We start from the raw sequence: 27,082 nt of genomic DNA on the forward strand, positions 1-27,082 counted from the left end.
CTAATATCTAACCTAAATCTCCCTTGCTGTAGATTACGCCCATTACTTCTTGTCCTACCTTCAGTGGACATGGAGAACAATTGATCGCCATCCTCTTTATAACAGTCCTTAACATATTTTAACACTGTTATCAGGCCCCCTTCATCATCTTTTCTCAGGACTAAGCATATCCAGGTTTTTTAACCTTTCCTCATAGGTCAGATTTTCTAAACTTTTTATCCTTTTTGTTGGTCCTCTGGGCACTCGCCAGTGTTTCCACATCTGTCTTAAAGCATGGCACCCAGAATTGGACACAGGACTCCTGCTGAGGCCTCACCAGTGCTGAGTAGAGCAGGACAGTTGCCTCCTGTGTCTTACATATGACAATCCTGTTAACACACCCCAGAATATTAGCCTTTTTCACAACAGCATCACATGGTTGACTCATGTTCAATTTGTGGTACGCTATAACCCCTAGATCTTTTCAGCAATACGACTGCCTAGTCAGTTATTCCGCATTTTGTATTTGTGCATTTGATTTTTCCTTCATAAGTGTAGTACTTTGCACTTCTCTTTATTGAAGTTCATGTTGTTGATTTCTTACAAGTTTTCCAATTTATAAAGGTCCTTTTGAATTCTAAACCTGTCCTCCAAAGTGCTTGTAACCCCTCCCAGCTTGGTGTCATCCACAAATTGTATAAGTGTATTCTCCACTCATCAAAGTTATTAATGAAAATACTGAATAGTACTAGACCGAGATCCATCATTGAGACCCCATTAGAATGCCCTGCCATTTTGACAGCAATCTATTGATAACTGCTCTTTGAATACTTTTTTTTTCAATCTACTGTGCACTCACCTTATAAGAATCAGAGGGGTAGCCGTGTTAGTCTGGTTCTGTAGAAGCAGCAAAGAGTCCTGTGGCACCTTATAGACTAACAGATGTTTTGCAGCATGAGCTTTCGTGGGTGAATACCCACTTCTTCAGATGCAAGTCCACCTTATAGTAATTCAATTGACCACATTTCCCTAGTTTGCTTATAAGAATGTCTTGTGGGACTGTGTCTCAAGCCTTATTAAAATCAAGACAAGTGATATTTATGGCTCCCTCAATGCTGTAGGCTAATAATCCTGTCAAAGAAGGAAATTAGGTTGGTTTGGCATGATTTGTTCTTGAAAAATCCACATTGGCTATTACTTTTTACCCTATTATGCTCTAAGTGCTGACATATTGAGTGTTTAATAATTTGTTCCAGTATCTTTCCATCCATTGAAGTTAGGCTGCTTGGTCTTTAATTCCCTAGGTTGTCTTTGTTCCATCATAAAAAAGATATTTGCCCTTCTCCAGCCCACTGGGACCTCATCCATCCTCTATGAGTTTTCAGAGATATTGGTTCAGAGAGTGCTTCATCTAGTTCCTTAAGTATCCTAAGGTGAGTTTTTAGGCCCTGCTGACATGAGTGCATCTAACTTATCTAAGTAGTCTTTACCCTGCTCTCTCCCTATTCTGGCTTTTGGGTTTTCCCTTTTGTTATTAATAAGAATTGTCTTAGCATCTGGTCACAATTAACATATTTAGTGAACACTGAAGCAAAATAGGCATTAAACACCTCAGCCTTCTAGGTATCATCCATTATTAGATCTCCTTCCCCGCTAAGCAGTGGACCTGTGCTTTTCTTTGTCCTTCTCTTGCTCCTGTTGTATTTATAGAGCCTTTTATTGTTTTCTATGTCCTTCACTAGGTGTAACTCATTTTGTCCCTTAGCCTTTCTGATTTTGTCCCTACATCTCTGTGCAATCCTTTTGTTCTCATCCTAAGCAATTTGTCTGTCTTTCCACTCTTTGTGTCATGGTGGATCCCAGGAGGTGATGGGAATCCCAGCCATGATGGAAAGTTCGCTCCTTCCATTTCATGTGTTCTTCTGTTCCATTTAGCGACCCGCAGACAAACTGTGTACAAAATGGGGCGGCAGCCTCATGCTATTACAATGAACCAATCAAAATACTTGGTGATTTCAATTATAAACATCTTTCCTATTTCTAGAATCTCTAGGCTCATTGTCATGCCAACCTATGACTTTACCAGGAGCCTTGCAGACCCCTCAGTACTGCTTTTCTAGAGTAAACGATCCAGTTTGTATCAGTTGTTTTACAAACAATTTTCTATAATGGGCTGAGTGGGACTTTTGTTACCTTGGGCAACTTCCAATACAGATGTGTGCAAAATGTCCCTCTGGATCAGTACTGAGTGAATGTACTAGCCTCATGCTGGAGGACACTCTGCTGTAGGGGCAGGGGCGGCTCCAGACCCCAGCACGCCAAGCGCATGCTTGGGGCGGCATGCTGCGGGGGGCGCTCTGCCGGTCACCAGGAAGGCGGCAGGCAGTTCCGGTGGACCTCCCGCAGGCGTGCCTGCGGAGGGTCCGCTGGTCCCACGCGGCGGCCAGCACACCCTCCACAGGCACGCCTGCAGGAGGTCCACCAGAGCCGCGGGACCAGCAACCGGCAGACCGCCTCCCGCGGCATGCCGCCCTGCTTGGGGCGGCGAAATGTCAAGAGCCGCCCCTGTGTAGGGGCACCATCTCTTAAGTGAGGAAGGTAACTGGAAGTACTCAATTGTGGTAATTAAAGATCCCGTGATGCTCTCTCTTGTAAACCCATGTGTCCTGACAAATTCTAGTTTATGAAGTTACATTCTTTCCACCTACATTCCCAGTATTGTTTCAACTGCATATAATATTCTCCTCCACTTGTTACCTACCTTGTTGTGTAGACAGTAGCCAGGTTTCACCAGGGGATGAGGTGATGCCTACAATCTTTACTTAAATGAATAATTTCATTGAGGCGACCATGTTTGAATAAGGGCTGCAGGATCTCACCCATATTTAAATGATTTCAGGATCCTTTTTGAAGAAGGTTTCATTATAAATGTGAAGAACCATTATTGTTGTTACAGTAGAACTATTTTAAGAGATTAGTCTGAGATTAGTCTGTCTGTTTTCTGAACTTTCAGTTCAATATTTCTAATGTTTCATGTTGCTGATACAGGTTACAATAAGAAGTATAAAGAAGATATTAAAAAGAAATACAAGCTAATAAAAGACATGAACAGTCGTTTTGGTGACAATATGATTCTAAACAGAAGATACACAAACCTCACTATTGTAGACAGACCTCGTCAGGCAAAGGAGAGAGAACATGAAATAATGGCCATGGGATGGAGACATGCAGAAATCATGACTGAACGAGCTAGTTCTGCAGTTACACTGGCCACTCTCTATAAACCTGATAAAGATGGACAAACACCACAAGTCGTTGTGCTGCTGGGAGCTGCTGGGATTGGGAAAACAATGACTGCAAGAAAGATCATGTACGATTGGGCAACTGGGGAACTCTATAAGAAAAAGTTTGATTATGTTTTCTACATAAACTGCAGGGAAATGAACCTTCTTAATGAGCAGGGAAGTGTGGCTGACATGATTTTTAAAAGTTGGCTTAATACAAATGCACCAGTTAACCACATTCTGGTGAATCCAGAAAAACTCCTGTTCATAATAGATGGGTTTGATGAACTGAGATTTTCCTTTGATCAGCCTAAAGATAATCTGTGCACCGATCCCTGGGAGAAAAAGCCAATGGAAATCCTCCTGAGCAGTTTATTTAGGAGAACAGTTCTTCCTGAGTCCTACCTGATGATCACTACAAGACCAGCTGCTCTGGAGAAACTCGGGCAATGTTTGGAGTGTTCACGTTATGCAGAGATCCTGGGGTTTTCCAAAGCTGAGAGGGAGGAATATTTCCACAAGTTCTTTGGAAATGAAAACCAAGCAAGACAAGCTTTACGATTTGTGAAAGCAAATGAAATTCTTTTCACCATGTGCTTTGTCCCCTTCGTATGTTGGATCATCTGCACTCTGAAACAACAGCTTGAAAAAGGTGAGAATCTCACACAAACTTCAAAAACAGTCACTGGAGTGTATATGCTCTACCTTTCCTGTTTAGTCAAGCCTCTCAGCAACAATACAAAGCAACACTTACATGGAAATCTGAAGGGACTTTGCTCTTTGGCTGCTGATGGAGTCTGGAAACAAAAGATACTGTTTGAGGAAGAAGAAATCAAGAAGTTTGGCTTAGATCAAGAGAACTCTCTCCCCCTCTTTTTGAATGAGAATATTTTTCAAAAAGAAACTGACTGTGAATGTCTCTACAGCTTCATTCACTTAAGTTTTCAAGAGTTTTTTGCAGCTTTGTTATATGTCCTGGAGGAAGGTGAAACAACAACAGATTCAGGGATTCCCAAGAAAGATGTGAAAACGTTGTTAGAAAACTATAGAAACTCTAAAAATTATTTAATGTTAACAGTGCGATTCCTGTTTGGGTTCTTAAATGAAGAAAGAATGAAGGACCTGCAGGAAAAATTTGGGTGTAAACTTTCACCTAAAATTAAGGCAGATTTACTGAAGTGGGTTCAAGCAAACCAACAAACAGATTTAAACTTGCCCTGTGTTCATGAGGGGATTTATCAAAGTTATCAGCTTGAGTTGTTTCACTGTGTGTATGAGATGCATGAAGAAGATTTTGCAGTTAATGCATTGGATCACTTCACTGAACTGAAATTAAATCAAAATAAATTTACCCAGATGGATCAATGGGCTCTTTCATTCTGTGTAAAGCATTGTCGTAGTCTGGAGTCACTTTGTATGTGTGACTGTACATTTAGCTTAGAAGACCACGAGGAAGAACTCCCAAGACGACAAAAGTGGCTACATCAGTAAGTATTATCTGAGCTGAAAAATCTGTAGTTTCTTTAACAGATCAAATGTTGTTTTTCCTATGTCTTGATAACTACTAATTGGCTGAATGACCCACCTGAGAACAATTCTACTGTTACTGTAAGCTAATGATACAGTTATCCAGGGCCGGTGCAACCATTTAGGCGACCTAGGCGGTTGCCTAGGGTGCTAGGATTTGGGGGGCGCCAATTTCTTCGGCAGCGACCTCAGCAGCTGAATCTTTGGCCACCCCGGTTGCCGCCAACATTTAGGCGGAGGGAGCTGGGGCAGGGGGGTGCGAGGAGGGCTGCCTGCAGCAAGTAAGGGGGGGGCAGCACGCAGGGGGAACTCCCCGCCCCAGCTTACCCCTGCCCTGCCTCCTCCCTGAGCATGCCATGACCGCTTCATTTCTCCCACCTCCCAGGCTTGTCGGTATTAACAACTGCTTGGCAGGTCTCCAAAAGCAATCCTAACCCAACCTACCACATCTTGCACATCTTGCAAAACTGTCACATGTTTCCACATAACTAGTGCAATGAGAGTGTGGAGTTTTTTTGTTTTTTCTGGGTGAGCAAAGATGCCACAATACCCAGTGGTAGAGTGACCAGATAGCAAGTGTAAAAAATTGGGACAGCAGGTGCTGCCTGCCCTGGCTCCCTATGTAAGAAAAAGCTCCAAAAATCAGGACTGTCTCAATAAAATGGAGACATCTGGTCACTCTACCCAGTAGCTTAGCAGATGGTACATTGAAGTACCAGCTAAAGGGCTGTGAGTTCTAATCCCAGTTGTTTTCTTGACTGCTCTTGATATTTCTCTGCTTTTTTCATCCCTTATTAACATAGGCCTCAAAACCCTGCCTTAGGGGAGGTATAACTATCACCAACCCATTTTACAGCCGAGATAACAGAGCAATTGGCAAGTTCACATCAACAGAGCCGAGGATAGAACCCAGGCCTCTAATAGCATGGATCTAAGCCTCATCCATTTTGCCACCCTGCCTACAAGGTGAAAAGAGCCAAAATATCTCTGTGTAATCCACATTCAGACAGCGTGGCTCTTTATTCCTGTCTAGTGACTAGATCATACAGCAAGCGGTTCATGGATCTCTAATAGCCCCTGTACTCATGGGAGTGGTCCTATAAATCAAGTGACAGATGCTCCTCTTTTGAGGTTGAGAGCCCAGGACCACTCCCTGCAGATCAGGGCTGGCCAAATCAGGCAGGGAACAGATCTGACCCTGGTCTCTCACATTTCAGATCAGTGTCCTAACTACCCAGTTACAGAATCAGTCTCGCTCTCTCTGGCCCAATGAATATTTAAGGATCTGCACAAAGTGGAATAGCTCCAACAGAGAGAAAAACACTAACCATAGGGTTATTTGCTATTCTGAGATGAGAGCTCTCTCTCTCTTCCTCTCTCCAGAGGTATTAAGGAATGTTTGTTGAACATTTTCTAACTGAAGACAACCCAAGCAGGAGGGTTGTTGCAATGGCTCTGCTGTCTCTAACCAGCAGAGCTTAGATTCCTCCCAGAGCAAGGAAGAGAACCCAGCCTAACAATCCTGAAACCCAACAGCCTAGTGCTAGGGATTAAACACCATTCCCCGCTAATAGGATGTTGGTGGCCCCAGAATGAATTGAGATTGGTCAGTACCAGCTCCCACCTCACAAACTCACCACCATGTGTTACACTAACTAGTAAATGATCACGTTTAGTCTAATGGGCAGAAGTTAGTAAGCAGGAGTCATGTGCACCAGCTGCCCGGCCATTGTCAAGTGTTTTGCAGGCAGGGGAGGCTCTAGACATTTTGCCGCCCCAACCAGGGAGGGTCCGCTGGTCCCGCAGCTTCGGCGGACCCTCCGGACCCGCGGCTTCAGTGGACCCTCCGCAGGCATGCCTGTGGGAGGTCCACCGAAGCCATGGGACCAGCGGACCCTCCGCAGGCAAGCCACCGAAGGCAGCCTGCCTGCCGCCCTCGCAGCGACTGGCAGAGTGCCCCCAGTGGCTTGCCACCCCAGGCAAGTGCTTGGAGTGCTGGTGCCTGGAGCCACCCCTTTTTGCAGGATTCACAGCAGAGGTAAGTTTTAAGGAGGGATTTGAAAAAGGATATTGCAAAGGAGTAATAAGAACATAAGAATGGCCATACTGAGTCAGACCAAAGGTCCATCCAGCTCAGTATCCTGTCTGCTGACAGTGGCCAATGCCAGGTGCCCCAGAGGGAGTGAACCTAACAGGTAATGATCAAGTGATCTCACTCCTGCCACCCATCTCCACCCTCTGACAAACAGAGGCTAGGGACACCATTCCTTACTCCTTAGTGGAGTTATGATGTGTTCCTCCCAGGCATAGGGGATGGCAAGGGAGAAAGCATGAAAATATTATGGACTAATGAGTAATGAAAGCTGGCTTGGTCAGCAGAGTAGAAGCAGAGGTTGACATCTTGATAATGTGCTACAGTAACAGACAGGGCAAGGCTAAGCCATAAAGGGCTAAATGGTAACTTGTGTTCGATTCAGTGGAGAGGGGTGGCTAGGTTACCAGGAACACATCTCCCCAAAACGGTGCTGCCTGCCCTGGCTCCCTAATGGCCCGAGTCAAGTTAAATAAGGTTGTACTGACTCTTTTCAAAGCACTGCATGGTGCTGGCCCTAGATCTGAGATAGAGAGAGAAAGCTACAGTCCCTCCAAGACAGCGAATTGGCCTGGTGGCTTTGTTCCACAAGAAAAACCAATCAGTTGACAAGGAAGGAAAGGCTCGTCTCTGCAGGAGATTCAGTTGTCCCAGGTGTGGGGTCACAAGGTGGAACTCACTGCTCAATGAAATAAGAATGAACCCCCTGCACCCACCCACCCACACTGCCTCAAAACTAAATACAAACCCTACGTCTCTGACTGAGTTTTCCCACAAGAACCAGCTCTCACCAGCACCATCACATTACACATGTTCTTTAAAAATAACCCCAGTGATACCCACGCTCTTTCCTGATGGAGGGGAGATGTCTTGTGGAAGGCATTGGGACACCATAGTGTTGGATGACCTTACAATAATCTGAGTCTTCAGCATAAATTTGACCGTCAAAGCCACATTTTGAATGAAATTGCCCAGTGTCAAGGTGTAGGTAGAGAAAAGGAGGGGCCAAGGAAGGAGCCCTGTGGGGTGCCAGTGAAAGATGAAGGGGGGTGGGAGGATGCAGCACATGAAATGCTGACGAGAGAGGTAGGAGGAGAAGCAGGAGAGAACAGACTCCTGAAAGTTGAGGGAAGAAGAGGTTTCAAGAGAAGGAGAGTAGGCAAAGGTGTTAAAGGCAGTGGAGAGGTTGAGGAGGGCGAGGACCGAGTACAGAACCTGAACTCTGGCTAGGGTGAGGTTAATAAAAACTAAGATGGAAGCTTCAGTGGTGAGGAAGCCAGACTGGACAGGGTGACAAAAGACAGGGATTTGGCCTGCTCTCCTTTTACCCACCATCTGCCTCAGTGACACCATCGACCATCCCATCCTATCTTCTGATCTACCTTGTCCCTAATGCCCTTCCATTCCTCATGTTTCCCCCCGTCAAACTCTGGTCCATTTCCTTGGCAACATATGTGTGATTTATTTGCCCCCATGCAGGGCCGGCTCTGGCTTTTTTGCCGCACCAAGCAAAAAAAAAGGGGGGGGGAGCAGTAAAGCGGGGCAGGGGGAACAAAAAAACAAAAAAAAGGCACGGCTGGAGCAGCAAAGCAGGTGGAAAAAAAAACCCTGCGGTGCGGCTGGAGTGGCAAAGCGGGGGGAGGGGACACGGCGCGGCAAAGTGTGTGGGGGGGAACAAAACAAAAACACGGAGCGGCAAAGCGGGGGAGGGGCGGGAATGGCGCGGCTGGCAAAGCAGGGGAAAAACAAAACAAAAAAATCCTACAGGGCGGCCGGAGCCAGTGTGCAGGGGGACTCCCTGTGCTGGAGAGTGCGCGCCTGGTCTAGTGGGGGGGGGAGAGAGAAGGGGGGCAGCTAGGGCTTCAGCGGGGCTCTCTTCCCACGGCCCCAACCGCCGCACTGCCTGCCGGGAGGGCTCCGTGCTGCTCCGGTCGGCTGGGAGGGAAGGACGCTGGCTGCCCTGCCAAGTTTGCTGCAGGGTGCTCCCCTCCTGCACCCCTTACAGGGCGGCCAGAGCAGCAGGAAAAAAAAAGCGGCCGTGCCGCCCTAATATTGGGCAGAAGCCACTCCCTAGAATCTGCCGCCCCAAGCACGAGCTTGCTCAGCTGGTGCCTGGAGCTGGCCCTGCCCCCATGATAAAAAACCCTTCCCGTGACCCCCACTTGTCTCTCCAACTATCACCCTGTCTCCCCGAGTACTCTACAACTGCTGTTTAAGAAAGACCTGATTATTAGAGCTGGGCAGATAATAATTAATAATTCATTCAATGAATGTTGCCTTTTTCACAAGTTATCCAATCAATTTTATTTTTTTAAATATTAATTTTTCTAAATTATTCATTTTGATTGGACACACAGGTCATAGATATTTCAGTTCTGTGATTCGATGAACATAAATATGAGAACCAGATTTCTAGTATGAATGCTCAGGATTATAAATACAAATTTTGCTTTCACGGGAATATTCTGTAATAGTGATTTAAACGCATTGCTTCAACAACATTCCTGTCTGCAAATTCCCTTTGTTAGAATATTTGGAAAGTGCACAATAAAGATGTGTGAACACAGTGGAAATAAATTCACTTTAAAATTCATCAGAATATTCTTGAATTTTAGTTGTTTAATTATTCATCCAGCACTATTTCTTATACAGATGCTGCTTTAAAATTAACTTACCATTTTACACATTCTGCTGTCAGGAAACAATCAGCTCCATTTCTGGTTCCTCCTAGGGATGTAATTTACTAAGTGTAACCCCAATTATACAGTATTGAGTAACAGTTGTCATAATTACAATTTTAAGCAAATACTTATATTTGGTTTTTAGCTTTGTGGGCAAATTAAAGACAACATTCCTAGTTAAATAAAACACAATAATTTCTACTGTATCTCCAGAAATGATACTGCAGTTACTGCCTGACACACAAGCATAAAACCTCTGGAGACATTCCCATTTGTGTGAGTAGTTAGAACTGGTTTTAATATTCAGAGAATCAGAGTACCACAAGTTCATAAAATGAATGGATTAAACTTAGTCGCATGTATTCTATTTGACTCCGTATACTTAAAACACATATCAAAGTAGTAGATGTAGTTTTGAATTGGGGGACTTACAACAACTAACTGCCTGCAGAATAACCTATATGCACTGTGTCACACTGTCCAAGAGGCTATTTCAATGTTCAGGAAATAGAATTAAAATCTGCCTTCAGAGAACAACAAAGAAAATTTCTATTTTCTCCTTTTTTTAAGGAAAAACCATCAGGATAAGCCAAAGCATTCACCTGTTTACCTGCTCTGTCAAGCACTGAAGGATCCAAACTGTAAATTAAAGAAACTAGAGTAAGTAACTATTCTTTCTTTTTAAAATCCCCTTATTACTGCTGCTATCCCAGAAATTCTACAGCAGTGCAGCTCTTCACCATGGTTGGTATAGTGACCACATAGAATTGTGTAACTTCTGAGGATTGTGTTTAAATTTTCAGTTAAAACATGTGGGGTTGGCTTAGTCGGCCTAGTGCTGTAATGACAGTTAACCCAATTACCTTACCCACAGATGAGCCTGAGAGACAGGGGTCAGAAGGCCAGGGGGAATTCTTTGAGATCAGGAAAGATTCAGGAAGTGAAAGATACAAACTTAGGCATTTTAATCTTAGGCCTGGTCTACACTAGGACTTTAATTCGAATTTAGCAGCGTTAATTCGAACTAACCGCTCAACCGTCCACACCAGGAAGCCATTTAATTCGAACTAGAGGGCTCGTTAGTTCGAATTTGGTACTCCACCCCGACAGGTGGAGTAACGCTAAATTCGACATGGCTAGCTCGAATTAGGCTAGGTGTGGATGCAAATCGAACTTAGTAGCTCCGGGAGCTATCCCACAGTGCACCACTCTGTTGACGCTCTGGACAGCAGCCCGAGCTTGGATTCTCTGACCAGCCACACAGGAAATGACCCGGGAAAATTTGAATTCATTTTCCTGTCTGGGCACTTTGAATCTGACGTCCTGGCTGGACATCGGGGCGAGCTCCGCAGCACCTGCAACGATGCAGAGCTCTCCAGCAGAGGAGTTCATGTTATCTGTGAATAGAAAGAGGGACCCAGCATAGACTGACTGGGAACTCTTCGATCTGATCGGTGTGTGGGGCAAGGAGTCTGTGCTTTCGGAGCTGCGCTCCAAAACAGGGAATGTGAAGACCTACGAGAAGGTCTCCAAAGCCATGAGAGACAGAGGATACAGGCGGGATGCAACGCAGCGCCGCGTGAAAATCAAGGACCCCAGACAAGGCTACCAAAAAATCAAAGCGGCAAACGGACGCTACGGAGCCTGCCACCACTGCCCCACCAGTGACCGTGGACTCTGACGATGGGACAGTGTCGACGGCCAGTTCCTCAGTGATGTTCGCGGACGGGGAAGATGAGGAAGGGTTTGTGGAGGACGAGGCAGGCGAGAGCGCTTACAACGATGGTTTCCCTGACAGCCAGGATCTATTCATCACCGTCACGGAGATCCCCCAACAACCCTCCCCGGCCATTAACCCGGATCCTGAATCAGGGGAAGGAGCAGTCGGTAAGTGCTTTAACCATGTTAACTTTTATTCTTAATATAACAGGAATCTTAACTGTGTGAAAAGGAGGTCTCTCTAGATATGGGGATAGAACAGAAATCATCCTTGGAGATCTCCACGAAGCTCTCCTTGCATTAATCGAAAAGCATCAGCAGGAGGTTCCTGGGGAGAGCTGCCTTATTGGGTGCTCCATGGTAGCACAGTTTTCCGCGCGAGGCTTTCATGAGGAACTCAGGGAGCACTGCCTCCCCGAGCACGGCTGCATCGGGCCCTGGTTCGTGCTAGCTTTCACGCAGCATGCGCTCTCTATCTCCTTCAGTGACCCTCCTCAGGGTGATCTCGCTCGGAGACTCCTGCATCTAATTAGGGTAATTACTGTAATTTTACGCCTGGTCCAAAGTATTTTTAATAAATCTACGGACAGACGGCATAGCACAGACTCAGCACGCAGCTGCGTGACGAGCGTAACAGAAAGCCAAAGAATATAATGGACGCTCATGGAGGGAGTGGGGAATGAGGACGCAAGGTATCCCACAGTTCCTGCTGTCTCCGAAAAGTATTTGCATTCTTGGATGAGCTCCAAATGCTTCTAGGGCCAAACACAGTGTCTGCGGTGGGTCAGGGCATAGTTCGGCAATTTGCGCACACACCCCACCCACCACCAGAAGTGAAAACAATCCTCTGTTGACTCTTTTACATGTCACCCTATCTTTACTGAATGCTGCAGATAGACGCGATGGTGCAGCACTCAATACCAACATCCTTGCTCCCCCCACGCTATGGATGCCTGATGATGACGATGGATTTCCATCTTTTTGTACCATCAGCCTATTGGCACATGGGGCAGTGCAAAAGGGCTGGTAACCATGCCGACTAGCATCAGTAAGGTCGATCAAGGGCGCCTGTCCCTAATTTTTGATGGCAGATGGTGCAATATGGCTGGTAACCGTCCTCATCATTGCAACAGGGGGCTGAGCTCCATCAGCCCCCACCCTTCATTGTAAATAAAAGATTCAATTGCCCCTGGACTAGCAGAGGGATGATGGGCTCCTTCATCCACACTCCTTAATGTCCTGCCTGGACTATCATTGCAGCTGGAGGCTTCCTTCCACTCATTTCTCACAAACAAGTCACTGTGTCTTATTCCTGCATTCTTTATTACTTCATCACACAACTGGGGGAACAATGGTATGGTAGCCCAGGAAGGCTGGGGTAAGAACGGAATGAACAGGTGGTGTTGTTGCAGGAGCACCCCCTGTGAATAGCATACAGCTCATAATTTATGCAGGATCGGACACAGAGCAGCTGTGCTCTCTGGTTCTATGATACAGTGGTTCTCTAGTACACTTGCCCATAATCTAGGCAGGACTGATTCTATTTTTAGGTACCAAAAAGGAGGGATTGACTCAGGGAGTCATTCCCAATTTTTGCTTTTGCGCCCCTGGCTGCTCGGCCAGGGGCACTTATGACAGCCCCAAAATGGGGCAGTGCAAAAGGACAGGTAACCATGCCCATCTTATTACCATCTTATTACCAATTTATGGTATGGTTGATGGTACAATATGGCTGGTAACCATCTCTGCTGTCATGCAAAAGCAAAAGCATGCTGTTGTGTAGCGCTGCTTGCCCACCTCTGTCAGCGGCATCTAGTACACATACGGTGACATACACAAAAGGCAAAACAGTGTCCATGGTTGCCACGCTATGGCGTATGCCAGGGCAATTCTGGGAAAACGGGCTTGAAATGATTGTCTGCCGTTGCTTTCCCGGAGGAAGGAATGACTGGCAACATTTACCCAGAATCCACCGCGAAAATGATTTGTGCCCCAGCAGGCACAGGGGTCTCAACCCAGAATTCACAGAGACAGCCTAGACTCAGTTAATTGTTCGCAAAAATGTATCTTTGCAAGGAATTCACTCCCTGTTTCCCATCTCACAGCTTCCACTGTCTCCAGACCTGCCACAGCATCCCCCTCGCAGAGGCTGGCGAAGATTAGGCGGCGAAAGAAAAAGACAAGGGACAAGATGTTCGAGGAACATATGGGCTGCTACCTAGCAGAGGCGGACCAGCAGACCCAGTGGAAGGAGACCGTCTCTCTGTGCCAGCGCTCACACAGCGAACGGGAGGAGAGGTGGCGTGAGGAAGACAAGCAGGCGACTGAAACAATGCTTGGACTAGTGAGGGAGCACACGGACACGCTCAGGCGCCTTGTGGATGTTCTGCAGGACCGCAGGAGGACAGAGCCCCCCTGCAGTGTATCTGCAACCGCCCTCCCCCGCCACAAAGTCCCATACCCCCCTCACCGAAAATAATCAGGAGGAGGGGCGGCCGGGGACGTGAATACTGTCACTGCACCACAGCACAGTGCTCAAGTACCCAAAAGCTCTCATACCCTATATTTGCCGAAGTCCTTCACTTCCAGACTCACAGTAGTCCCAATCCCAGTCCCATCCCCTAACTGTCTATTTAATTAATAAAAATGCTTTGCTGTTAATTACTGTTTCCGTTATGTTTTTTCAAAGGATACTGTGTTCGAATGGGGGGCGTGGGGAAGGGGGTGGTTAATTGCATAGGACAGTCACCTTTCCCAGGGTACAGACACGGGGGCAGGATCAGCAGCGGGTCACACACACAGTGCAGTCAGTAGGCAACCTGGTCGTTTTTTGGAGGTGGTTTCCAGGATCTGTGTGGGCGGGGGAGATGTGACTTTGCAGTGGGGGAGGGCGGTTACAGATCTTATACAGCGGTCCTTGTCCTGGACCGCTGAGTCACGCAGCTGAGGAATCTGTATCCGTCCTCCTCCACCACAAGGTCACATATCCGCCCGCACACAGAATTCCATAAAGAGGGATGGCAGACTCCGTTGAAAGAAGCATTCCGGCACTGCGGACCGCTCTAGGAGCAGGAGCCTGTCATTCCTTGAGTTTAGAGGCGGTCTTTACATCACCGCACACCCTACCCAGCACAGCCTGCGTCCCAGTTTCAACCCTTTCACGAACAGTTATGAATAAAGAAACCTTTGTTAAGTAATAATGGGACATGTATTTTATTTTTACACGTGTGCTGGAAGTGGGGGTAACGGGGTGAACAGGGTATGTAACCGAAGAGGAGAGTCAACAGTAACTGGGTAAAGAAACAGGGGCAGGTTCAGCTTCTCTGTAAAGAAACTGAACAGTCACAGGTCACGCTGCTCGCTGCTCGCTGGTATTTGAAGAGTTCCTTGTCGCTGTCCCAGGCGCTTGTATAGGGCTTCATGAGCAAGTGCATTAGCGGGCAGGCTGGGTCCCCGAGGATGACTATAGGCATCTGCACATCCACAACAGTTATTTCGTGGTCCGGGAAGAAACTACCTTCCTGCAGGCGTCTGAGCAGCCCACAGTTCCTGAAAACACACGCATCATGAACCTTGCCCGGCCACCCGACGTTGATGTTTGTAAAACGTCCCCTATGGTCCCCCAGTGCTTGCAGCACCATTGAAAAGTAGCCCAATTTCTCAGCAGCTGACTGTGGAAGACGTGGACGATAAAGTGCGAGGAGGAGAAAACGGCGATGATCGCAGCGGGCTCCGTGCTTGCAGTGCTGTGGCGTCCGCGCTGTCACTGACCAGAAAAGTGCACGAACAGATTGCCCGCAGGCGCTTTCCCAGAGGGAGGGAGGGAGGGAGGTTGTGATTGACGGTTCAATGACGACACTTACCCAAAACCACCCTCGACACATTTTTTCCCCCAGCAGGCATTGGGGGCTCTACCCAGCAGTCCAATGGGCAGCGGGGAGTGCGGGAACTGTGGGACAGCTTCCCACAGTGCACCGCTTCCGAAGTCGACGCTGGCCCCGTGAATGTGGACTCAGAAATTCGAATTAGTGTATTTAGTATGGATACACAAATTCGACTTCATAAGGTCGAATCCACAAATTCGAACTAAGTTGATTCGAAATAGTCTTGTAGTGTAGACAAGGCCTTAGATATTTCTGAGGTGCTTGTCACTAGAGCTCGGTGAAATTTACTTGGTGAATAGCTGATTTGGCAAATAATGCAGTTTAGAGTTGACTGTTCATGAATTCAGGTCAAATCTGATGAATAGTTTAAACTGAATAAAACTGGGAGAACGTTTCCAAAAAAGTAAAAATATTTAGTTTTGACATTTTTTAAACAAAATTTCAAAGTTTGTGACAAAATGATGTTTTGTTAGGAAAATTTAGCTCAATTTAATTAAAAAAATAGAGTTAAACAAAAAACCTGAAAACTAAGCATTTTGTTTAGAGGAGCACAAAACATTTCATTTGATCCCAAACCATTTGTTTTACAGTTTTTTTCATTTTGTTGGGAAAAATTGTCTTTTCTGTTTCAAGTGAACTCAAATAAAATACTTTCTTATTATTGGGTTCAGGCACTGAACCAAATAACCAATTATTCACCCAGCCCTACCTGTCACCAGGGTATCTAAGCCCTGAACATATCTATTTATTTAACATCTATGTATCTTCACTGGATTTCATTTCTCCCTGACTCACAGGTGTGGTTTTTTGGGAGGGGATTGATTTATTTCTTTCTCTTTCTCTGCTCCACCCCTCAACTCTCTCCTGGCTTCTTTATTTTCTTCCTACTACATCAGCTCCATCTCATGCAAGTTGGTCTAGTTCAGGGGTCGGCAATCTTTCGGAAGTGGTGTGCCAAGCCCTCATTTATTCACTCTAATTTAAGGTTTTGTGTGCCAGTAACACATGTTAATGTTTTTAGAAGGTCTCTTTCTATATTATATAACTAAACTACTGTTATATGTAAAGTAAATAAGGTTTTTAAAATGTTTAAGAAGCTTCATTTAAAATTAAATTAAAATGTAGATCTTATCAGTTTAGTTGTGATCCTTGCCCTTGCTTTTTCTTGCTGAGTTTTCCAATTTCCCCAGGCAGGCAGCGGGCTGGCAGATGGAACCCCAGACCAGCAGCAAAGTGCCACTGAAAATCAACTTGCATGCCACCTTTGGCATGTGTGCTATAGGTTGCTGACCCCTGGTCTAGTTATTACTTAGTCCTGCTTTGAGTGTGGGGGACTGGACTAAATGACTTATTGAGGTACCTCCAGCCCACACTTCCGGGATTCTGTGGTGATCCTGGAGTTGTTCCTGGGAAAGTCTTTAGCAAAGAGGTGATCTTGCATTTTGCTTTGACCATGGCTAGGCCAGGACTCAGTCTGATCCCCTCTGACAAGGAGTTCTACAGCAGGGCTCTAGCTGTTGAGAGTTCTCTGCCCCAATGCCCAAGAGTCTGAGCCTGGGCTCCTATAGCTGGATTGTCCCTGTGAGTACAGCTGTTCTGCAGGGTGCTGGTGGATCGAGCGGTTTGAGACGACATCTGTGCTAAAGAACTTTGAGCTTACCAGCAGCAACAGCAACATACCTGTATCACTGCACAGCCACATACATACTTACAGCAATGCACAAGGCACCATATCACCTTTGGATTTTAATCAAATGCAATGACATATTGTCTCCTACCATGTCCCTCTGCACTGATTCAGCACAAACACTGGCAGAGCAGCTGCAGTGGGGCAATAAATACTTCCCATTCAATCCGACAATGCCCCTGCCCAGCCTTCCATGACAGCTCAGTGTACTGGTGCTGTCGTGATAAGCCACTCACTGAAGCTAGACAGAAGATTTCATAATTTGGATGAAAAAATGAACAAAGGTGATACAAAATTATCAGAAAATTGCTTCCAATTTCCAGCCAGTTCTGCATGCCAGCCCCATGTCTGTCCCTAAACACCCAACCCTCAGGTGACTACATCTGAATTTCAACTTGAAAACAGAAATCTTGTTTTTATTTGGCCCCTTGAGAATTCTTCTGAAAATCAGAAAAGCAACAGCTTGTGAACATTGTCCTGGTGCGTGTGCACGTACATTCGCACACATTGCACGGAGTGTTCACTGCCTCAACAGCAACTTCCATACTGCTGAGATCTGCAAATAAGAACACGGAGCAGGATAATTAACTAATGAATTAACAACCAGACAAGCACTACCCTCTGCACTCCCACACCTCCAAGTAACTCCATTTACTTTCCCATGGTTCTCATTGCTCCCATCCTCCCCGGCAAGCTGCACATGCCCCAAGGACTCCACAACAGGAGGTGGGGGAGAACTCCAAAGTCTCTGGGCTGCATGGAGGAAGGGCCCTGAATGATATTCTCCCTCTGAGCCCAGAGCACGGTCATCTCAAGCTCCCAAAGTGCTACCTGCAAAGGAACGGCTCGTTCAGTGCCAAAACAAACCACAAAACGAGATCTGAAAACATAACAAAACAACTGAACAAATGACTAAAATCCAGCCCCTCACAAGCACAGACACCCACAGCTGCTGGTGCTCTTCATGATACATCCTGGCCCGGCAGGCCCACAAGCAGCTTGGCAGAGGGCAGTGGGAGCTGCTGACCCCATCGCATCTTCTGCAAGTGAGAGGATGTTGCCATTCACAACCTATGTGCATATTTTAGGGCAGGACAGAACCATTTAAAGGAGGCAATGCAGCAAACTAAAAATATTAAGAGAGAGCATACACTGTAAGCCATGGACATTATGCTCCTAGTTCAGGGAGCTGTATTAAGAAGTGTGGGTCAGATGCAACAAGCCACAGGCCTGCAGCACTTGCAGAGTGTGCTGTTTGTGGACATAGTGCACCAAAGTGATATGCTCACTTTGGCCTTTGTAGCTTAAGAAGCGATCTGCTGCCAGGTGAATGGGATGCCTATACCACACCGACAGAGAGTGAGTTGTGGCAGTCCAACAGAACGGTGACAAAGCCATGGACAACAGTGGCTAAGGGCTAGGGAATAGAAGTGCAGAAAAGAATTAAATGGAACATCATTTTGCTGTTTCCAGGCCCCGATGGCCTAAAGTAATTCCATGTTGGGGGCGGGGGGAAAGGTGGTCTCCAAAAGGGAGGAGGTTATAAATCCACTACAGAAATTCATGGACTCATAGATTGTAAGGCCAGATGGTATCATTACATCATCTAGTCTGACCTCATGTATACCAAAGATCATTAAATTTCACCCAGTTACCCCTGCACTGAGCCCAGTAACTTGGATTTAACTAAAGCATCTTCCAGAAAGGCATCCAGTCCAGCATTTTTTAATCTCTTTCTACAAGGTTGGGGGCAGGTCACAGTAACTTCAATGTCAGCATGACAAAGCCTTCTGTCTGGGAACTGTTTACATGTTGGCTGTGAAGGAAGAGTTTGCTACACAATGGAAGCCCAAATACTGAAACCTCAAACTTTGCCAACAACAGCACATGTACGAGACATCACAGCCACCTTTATCCACAGAGCAAATTCTTGCCGACACTAATCCCAATGTGATCTGTGAAGCTAGGCAAATGCACTGCCCTTTTCCACAGCAGACTGAGGGTAACCAATGGAATATGCACTGATTTCTCACTGCGAAGTAAAGGGAATGGAAAAACTGTATAAAAATAAACTATAATAGAACCTCAGAGTTACAAACACCGGAGGTATGAACTGACCTGTCAACCACACAACTCATTTGAAACCAGAAGTAGGCTATCAGGCAGAAGCAGAGGGGGAAAAAAGAAGCAGCAGCAAATACATTATGTGACTGTTAAATATAATCTACTAAAAAAATAAAGGGAAAGTTTAAAAAAAATGACAAAGTAAGGAAACAGTTTCTGTGCTTTTTTCATTTAAATTAAGATGGTTAAAAGCAGCATTTTTCTTCTGCATAGTACAGTTTCAGAGTCAGTTGTTCACTCATAGTAAAGTATTCAGTCAGTATTCAGTGGTAAACTTTTGAAAGAACAACCTTAACGTTTTGATCAGAGTCACAAACATTTCAGAATTATGAACAACTTCCATTCTCAACGTGTTCATAACTCCAAGGTTCTACTGTTTTAATGAGAACTAACTGTAAAAATGGGACCACTTCCTCCTGGCCTTTTGAAGAGCTAATGTGTCAAATTGGTGTCAAATGAATCAAAGTTTTTTTTCCTAAAAAGTTGGTTGGTATTTCCAAATGTTTAATTTGTCCCAAATAGAACACTGAGTCCCTGGGGAAGGGCCCCACTCAGATGGGCACACAGGCATGAGGGAAAAAATTGTCAGGATGGATAGACTAGTAAGTTCAAAACACACTGGTGACGAATCTCAGAGGAGTCTATACTATCACCTTAGCTTTGTAAAATGTGATATGGTGGACCAGTCATGTGAGCCTGAAGCTCACTCGCTCTGAGCCAGAATCACTGTTGGTAGGAAAATGACTTTCCAGGTACAAAAATTAAGCTCCATTAACCAAGTGATTCGAAAGGAAGTTTCATCGGCTTTATCCCATGACACCGGGGAATGGAGGTGTTACAACTTGGCCGAGTACCACTCTGTAGGATTGCCAGGCTGTTGTGAGTGGGACCCAATCACTGGGTGACACCTGCTTCTAAGCCAGGTGAGCCTGGGTGTGGTCTAGTCTCTGTTTCCAGGTCTGGATCTTTGGGGTCATTCCTCAGCCCTCTTGTCTGATGTCCTTCCTTGGAATGTGAAGCTCTGCCTTCCTATTGCCCTAGACCCTGAAATCAGTGTCTGAGATCTCCCAAGTCCCACCTCCAGTCAGACTCACACCCTGCTCCAGCGCTCCACCTTGGTTGTGGGCTCTCTGGGCTTCTAGCTTGTCACCTTCAGGGATAATGTGGCAGGAAAGCAAGGAACACAGGCTTGGCACAGGGGCTTATTAATCAGAGACTTTGTCTTCAAAGCACTCAGGAGTTACAGATCTTTGAAAAACAACAGAAGTCCTGAGATCCCGCCTCCCTGAGTCTGGTTGGGCCCTTCCCACGAGTCTGAGGCATGTCAGGGTTTCAGGCTGGGCAGAGTCCCTCTTGCCCTCTCTCGCTACTGTACATCCTGCTTACATGTCATGATGGTCATACCCATCCCCTGCACAGGGCAGCTCTGGGGTCTCTGTCCCCTTGCCATGTGACCCACTGGGTTGCCCCAGCACTCTCTCCTAGTCATGCTTGCCCTGCCTGTGGCCCCTCTGTTCCAAGGGATTGGGCCAAAAGTTGAGATAATCACAGTCAATGACTCCAGAGCATAGTCCTGATGGCTTGTCAGTGACAGTCCTTCAACTGCCTGTCAAGCACCTTTCCTGCTCAGGAAATGCTGTTCAATGGGTTTGTCCTGGGCAAGTTCAGACATGTGTTCAACAGCTAATACAAAATGGGCTTTGTAATTTTGTACAGTCACGCACGCACGCACGCACCCCTCTCTGACACAGGATTTCAAAAGTGTCAAGCCCTATATGAAGCGGATAATAAGGGCTGCAGGGACGGGACACTTTGTCTACTTCCTGAGAGGCTGGAATAGCTGCTAAATGCCTCTGTGTGGCATCAGTCTTTAGGATAGACTCGGATGAAGGAGTCAGTCAAACTGCTTTTCTGTGGAGATAATAGAGAGCACCATGTGGACCTGCTTGCACCCTGCCAGAACCTCTTTCCACTGGTAGATGGGGAAGGATAGCTCAGTGGTTTGAACTTTGTCTTGCTTAAATCCAGCGTTGTGAGTTCAGTCCTTGAGGGGGCCATTTAGGGATTTTGGGTAAAAATCTGTCTGGGGATTGGTCCTGCTTTGAGCAGGGGTTGGATTAGATGATCTCCTGAGGTCCTTCCGACCCTGATATTCTATGATATGATTCTAGGAAGACATGAGGCTCCTGCATATGGCCTGTGCCCTGTCTGGAGCCAAGCTGTCAGGAAGAGGGCTCCTGAGATGTAGCAAGGTGCCTTTGTTCTGTGTTAGCAACCAAGACCAGATTCAGCCCAATGGAGTTGGCTTTGGACAGCTGCATGTGGCCTAGCCAGTAGGAGTCTATGAAGATTATAGAATCCTTGTCTCTTCTGAGATGCACCAGTGCCTGTGTCACCAGAAGCAGATATTAAGGTCCACAGGAGCATTCTTCTCACGGAGGTAGAGAGAGCCCCCTTGCTAACATTATCTATTCTCCAGGCTATCAGCAGAAGGCTGGTAGGTTCTTGTTCAGAGATGTGGCAAAGACAGACCTCCCTCTCTCTCTTGTGCCCTTTGAGACTGGGCTCTCTAGGGAAATTCCAGCCTTTTCTAATATATGGTTGAGAGAGATGGGGGTGAGGGGGTGAGACTTGAGACGTGGCAAATTGGAGCCACTCCTGAATCCTGAATGTTCAATACTAAGTCTTCCATAGATGGTGGCTTATTTGCTGAGTCCTCAATTGACAAGATGCAGCAAGAAAGAAGAAAAGGCTCCTCCCATCCACAAAACTTCTTATTAGCAGATGCCCAAGTGTGTCTGCTCAGAGATGGAAAACACTCATATGGGAATACAGGATCAGTGAGAGCTACAGATGCACGTGGATTGAAATCCACACATAACCATGTGATCCCCACCATCCATTACTACAGATCTGTGATTTCCCCCTCCCCACTCCCATTCCCAAATAAAAGAATCTTTCTAGAAACCCACGGCGGGACTGGACAGACAGAAGTTCTCATTTTCCTCTCTGCTTATCTCCTGCAGGTTTTGTGATTGCCATTTGACAGCTGCTTGCTGTGAGGATCTCTCCTCTATTCTTGGTACCAAACAGACCTTGGTCGAGTTGCACCTGGCAGGAAACAGCCTGGGAGAATTAGGAGTGAAGCTGCTGTGTGAGGGACTGAAGCATGTGAACTGCAAACTGCAGAAACTGAGGTGTGTATTTACCTTTTTTTTTCCGTAAAAGACTCCATGGAGTGTGAGGATGGTGCAAGACTGTGGCTCCCTGCAGGTACATGAAGGGGGTGTCTACATTGCAAAAAAGACCCACAGCAGTGAATTCTCAGATCCTGGATCAACTGATCCAGGTTCATACTACAGGACTAAAAATAGCTGTGTAGTGAGGCGGTGTGGCTCCCCTCCACCCTGGAGCGGGACGACCCCATCCGGAGATCGGAGTGGGCGGAGCTAGGGAGCTCGGAACCCTCCCCTCAGAGGGTCAGGTGGTGACCTGGAAGTATAAAGGCTGGCCCTCAGAGCTCACTAGGGAGCCAACCGCCGGGCAGGCCAGACGTCTCCAGCCTAGCCCACGACTGGGAAAACCCCGCGGATCAAGGTGCACTCCAGGACTGGCCTGACTTGCCCTGCGCTCGCTACCCGGAGGAGGGGCCGGGCCTGCCGACCGCCCACGGCCCCGAGGAACCCATGGTGCTGGACCCCCCGGAGTACACCACCCTGACCCAGGTACTACCCGAGGGGGAGTCTGGAAGTAGCCTGGGGGCAGCCGACCCTAGCACTGCCAGAGCCCACGTCAGTGTGTTGTGGCAAATAGAAGCTAGGCACTTCCCATGGCCCCTCCAAGCTCACAGAGAAAAAGTTTTGAACGGTTTCACAGCCGCATTTTGGGATTCACCAGCCCACTGAAAATGCAGCCACCCTCTACCCTCACCTTCAGCTTAGCTGAACGCACACTCGTGGAACACAGGCTAATGGACATAACAGATGCCCATAGAAGGACCCCAGTGTAAACTTCTCTTTTACAATCCCACTTCTACCAACACCAAGGTTAAGATTCATTGCTGAGCTTCTAAGAGGTGCAGCAACAATCTCACATTCCAGAGAGAGAGTGGAGCTAAGTGGATTTAAACCACCTTTACACTCCCAGATTCAGGGCTGCTCCAGGTATTCGAATAGTTCCCTAGTGTAAACTAGAGCTGCTCTGAGATCCCCAGGCTGCTAATGGACAACTCTGCAGCTTGCAACAGATGAGAATCCCAATAGCTGGCAAAGCAGAGTAATTGTTCTAAGGGAAAAGTTATTCTGATTCTGGAAGAGTGTCCACACAGGGAGCTATTCTGGTCAATGTCCTTGTATAGACAAGCCCTCAGTATCTAGCCATCATGTTTAAGGCCTGATCTACACTTAAAATTTAGGTCAACATAGCTACAAGGCTCATAGGTGTGGAAAAGTCAATTAAAATAAAAATAAATTAAAAATTCAACCCCTGGTGTAAATGCAGCTAGATTGAGACAAGAGGACAATATATCTTCAGTTTGTCTATTTTGGTCATAGTCTCCTTGATCTGGGTGATATTTCTTTCTAAAGCACTGAGACTTTTAGTCTATAAGAAAGAGAAACTCTAATGTACAACTGGCTTCCTATATAATTCCCTTATTCTTCATTTTTCACACCAGTCTCTATGCATTTGTTTATTGATATGTTGCAAATCCTTAGATTAAGGGTCATGGGGACTATGGTAAATGCTTCTTGGCTTTCCATGCTGGAATTTCAATTGAGAGGAGAGGACTGGATGGACAGACATGCTCATTCTCTAATCTGTGCATCTCTCTCTTTCAGATTGAAGGCTTGTAAACTCTCAGCTGCTTGTTGTGGGGAGCTCTCTTCCGCTCTCAGCAACAACCAGTTGCTGACAGATCTGGACCTGAGTGATAATCAACTGGGAGCTCTGGGAGTGCAGCTGCTGTGTGAAGGACTGAAACAGCCAAATTGCAAACTGCAGAGACTAGTGTAAGTATTGACCAGTTTCCTCTATGTAAAGATCTTGGCAGGAGGCGTGGCTGGGGTACAATAAACTTCCTGCAGGTACGTGGTGAGGTTAAAATCTGAGTCTCTCCTATTAATGCCTCAGTTGGGGACACTTTCTCCCCACCCCCCAACATCTGAGAGCAATAAGGAGCCACTACCCAGGAGGACCCTTGCAGTGAATAAAAATCACCACTTGCAAACCAGGACAGCTCTGATCCCTCTGTTAACTATTTCTCCTCATGTCCAGTCACCCCCGCATCCACTTCTCATCCCTCTCCCCTGCTCTGTAGGGTAGGTGGTGGGAGGAAGCCAAATGACATGCCCTCCTAGAGCACCATCTAGCTGAGGATCTCAAAGCACTTACAGAGCTGAGGGTATTCACCTCCCATCCTCTTGAGCCAACTGGAGACAAAATAATATAAGATTCATTTAAGTCAGTTCCTGCTGCCTTGATCCCCTCCTGCTCCTCCCTCTGTCCCTGCCCCTGCCCCACCATCCAGGTTTGTGACCTCCCTGTTGATTTTTACTTCCTCACGTCCCCTCACCTACACCTACACCAGGCTGCCATTGAATCTTCTCGGTTCTCCATCCCATGTCCTCCCGTCATCGTTGAGCTGGATGAAAACAATTTTTGCTGCACACAACATCCAAATACTAAGGTGCTCCCCCACCCCATCTCCAAGTTTTACTGTTGACTTCAACAAGAACAGGATTTGTCACCATTCTGCAAACCCTGACAATAAAAAGCTTCAAAAATCCTCTTGCCTGTGGACAGGAGGAGGTTCTCCATCAGCCTTGGCAGTGCCATGTCTGTTCTGTGTCTAGGCTTAAAACCCAGCTGGATATTGCCAATGGACAGGTGAAGTTGGTTGCAACTGTTCAGTTACTGCTTGACTAGATTGCTCAGAAACAAGAGACTTGATGATACCGGGCATTCACATGTAAGGCTGGTTGTATCAAGCAATGAATTCTTAAGTCCTGGCCAGGTTACTGCATGCTCCAGGTTGGGGGAGCAGATGTCTGTCCTCAAAAGCAAATGATGACAGTATTTGTTAGTAGGGGTTCTAGATGCTCTTGCTCAGAGCCGTTCCTAGGGTATGGCGAATCAGGACGACCCCTCTGGCTCCGCCTTTGGGGGCCCTGCGGGCCAGAGCAATTGGCCAGCGCAGTCACTCCCAGAAGTGACGGGTCAGTCACGGAAGTGATGTATTCATTCACCCCGGGCCCCGCACCCCCCTAGGGATGGCCCTGCACTTACTGGCCTGCACTAGCCACAGAGATCAAGGATCAGAGTCATAGGCAAAGGCTCAGATTTCATCTAGCATTGTCTAGGATTCCTGTTTTGTGAATGAACAGAATTCTAAGGAGGGTTTTGTGTTGTCCCTGATGGCCATAGAGGCCATCCTGGATGTGGAAGATCTTCTCTGTGAAGTGGGTACAGTTCCTCACGCCGAATGGTGCTGGGCTCTGGAGCTAGGAGGCATCTAAGTTAGCAATGTTATTGACAATCCAAAATAGTTCAGTGGGGTGTGACTTGGGGCTTGTCTACTCAGCCCTGCAGTTCAGACTACAGGGGTATGAAGTGCAGCATGCACCAAACTGCTGTGCTGTAACTCCCCCATATAGACAATGCAGGTGCAAACAAAAAGGTACCTAGTTCGTGCTAACATAGTCCTGTTTGAAGAGGACTATGTTAACACAAGCTAGGTATCTCTTAATTCGCACTAGGACCGTCCACATTGGGGTGCTGCGTGCACCGGAATGCTGTGCTGTTGCAATTCACACCCCCATAGTCCAACTGCATCAATGTAGCCTTGGTGGTTGCTATGGAAGAGGAGAAGGAGGATCTCTTGGTCTCCTCCAGGGCCAAGGAGCAGGCAAAGAAGAATTTGTTGTTCAGAAATCAGTTTCTTCTTGAGAGTTCTCAACACTGACGCTTGGGTTTTCTTGCCTCCTTGCATCATCTGTCACAGGAAGAAGAAACCACAAAGCTCTGTGAGGGTCATATGGGAAGGAAGTGCTTCAGAACCAAAGTATTCATGGCTGTGGTCAGTCAGTGACTGTGATGTCTCACTGGTTCTTCTAGTCCTTGGCTGCTGGGCTAGGGCATCAGTGCTTTGTGGGTCTAACTGGATCAGTGAGCAATCTAGGATGGACCATGATGTTAAGAGAAAAAAATTAATAGGCAGCAGATTTAAAACAAACACAAGGACATATTTTTTTCACACAACGCACAATCAACTTGTGGAACTCCTTGCCAGATGATGTTGTGAAGACCAAGACTATAACACGGTTAAAAAAAGAACTAGATACATTCGTGGAAGATAGGTCCACCACTGACTATTAGCCAGGATGGGCAGGGATGGTGTCCCTAGTCTCTGTTGACCAGAAGCTGGGAATGGGCGACAGGGGATGGAGCACTTGATGGTGACCTGTTCTGTTCATTCGTTCTGGGGCACCTGTCACAAGACAGGATACTGGGCTAGATGGAGTATGGCCATTCTTATGTTCTTTTTCTTTTGAAGGTGGCAATCTGACTGGCATCAGGGATTGATCCACGTTCATTATAAAGGTCAGGATGTGACCAGCTGTATGTGTATTTAAGGCCTAGGGACTGCCTGTGAGAATCCAAAGGTGAACAGGGAAAATAGAAAGTTTTGTGCATTGGATCTGGTGTATTGTCAGTGTGAATCATTAAGCCTCCAAGAATGAGGAGCCTCAGGAACTGCATCACCATGTCAGCCAGTGTCTCTGTCAGCTCCTCCAGAAAACTTGAACTCTCTGTAGGTAATAGATCTGTGCTATTGGAATGTCTTATTGGGCTTGTCAATTGGTCTCTCAGATTAAGTAGATGTACTCAAGGGATTTTGTTATAAAGGAGCTTCTTTTGCATTTGAAGCTGGGTGGCAATAAAATTGGTCTGGGTCTGTAGGGCACAGTGTCAGCTGGAAGGATGAAATGATCCCGCTCCCAGCCTGCTGTGTCAGATAGCCAGGCTCTGGGGTTGCAGACCAGGTCAGGGATCTAATCCAAGCTGATAAAAGGCTTTTCAGCCACTAACCTTGCTTTGTTCAACAC

The 27,082-nt window shown here is 46.6% G+C and overlaps 1 protein-coding gene across 1 annotated transcript in view; it reads left to right on the forward strand.

Annotated features, from left to right (window-relative positions):
- LOC123370452 (NACHT, LRR and PYD domains-containing protein 3-like) overlaps positions 1-27,082 on the forward strand; it is a 58,665-nt gene that overhangs the window by 7,201 nt on the left and 24,382 nt on the right. The window contains exons 5-8 of the mRNA XM_045017038.1: positions 3,028-4,750; positions 10,134-10,223; positions 22,004-22,174; positions 23,816-23,986. Coding sequence (XP_044872973.1) covers positions 3,028-4,750; positions 10,134-10,223; positions 22,004-22,174; positions 23,816-23,986 — 2,155 coding nt within the window. The remainder of the gene's footprint in view (positions 1-3,027; positions 4,751-10,133; positions 10,224-22,003; positions 22,175-23,815; positions 23,987-27,082) is intronic.

This window comes from Mauremys mutica, chromosome 4 (genome assembly GCF_020497125.1).
Source record: "Mauremys mutica isolate MM-2020 ecotype Southern chromosome 4, ASM2049712v1, whole genome shotgun sequence".
NCBI classification, from domain to species: Eukaryota; Metazoa; Chordata; order Testudines; family Geoemydidae; genus Mauremys; species Mauremys mutica.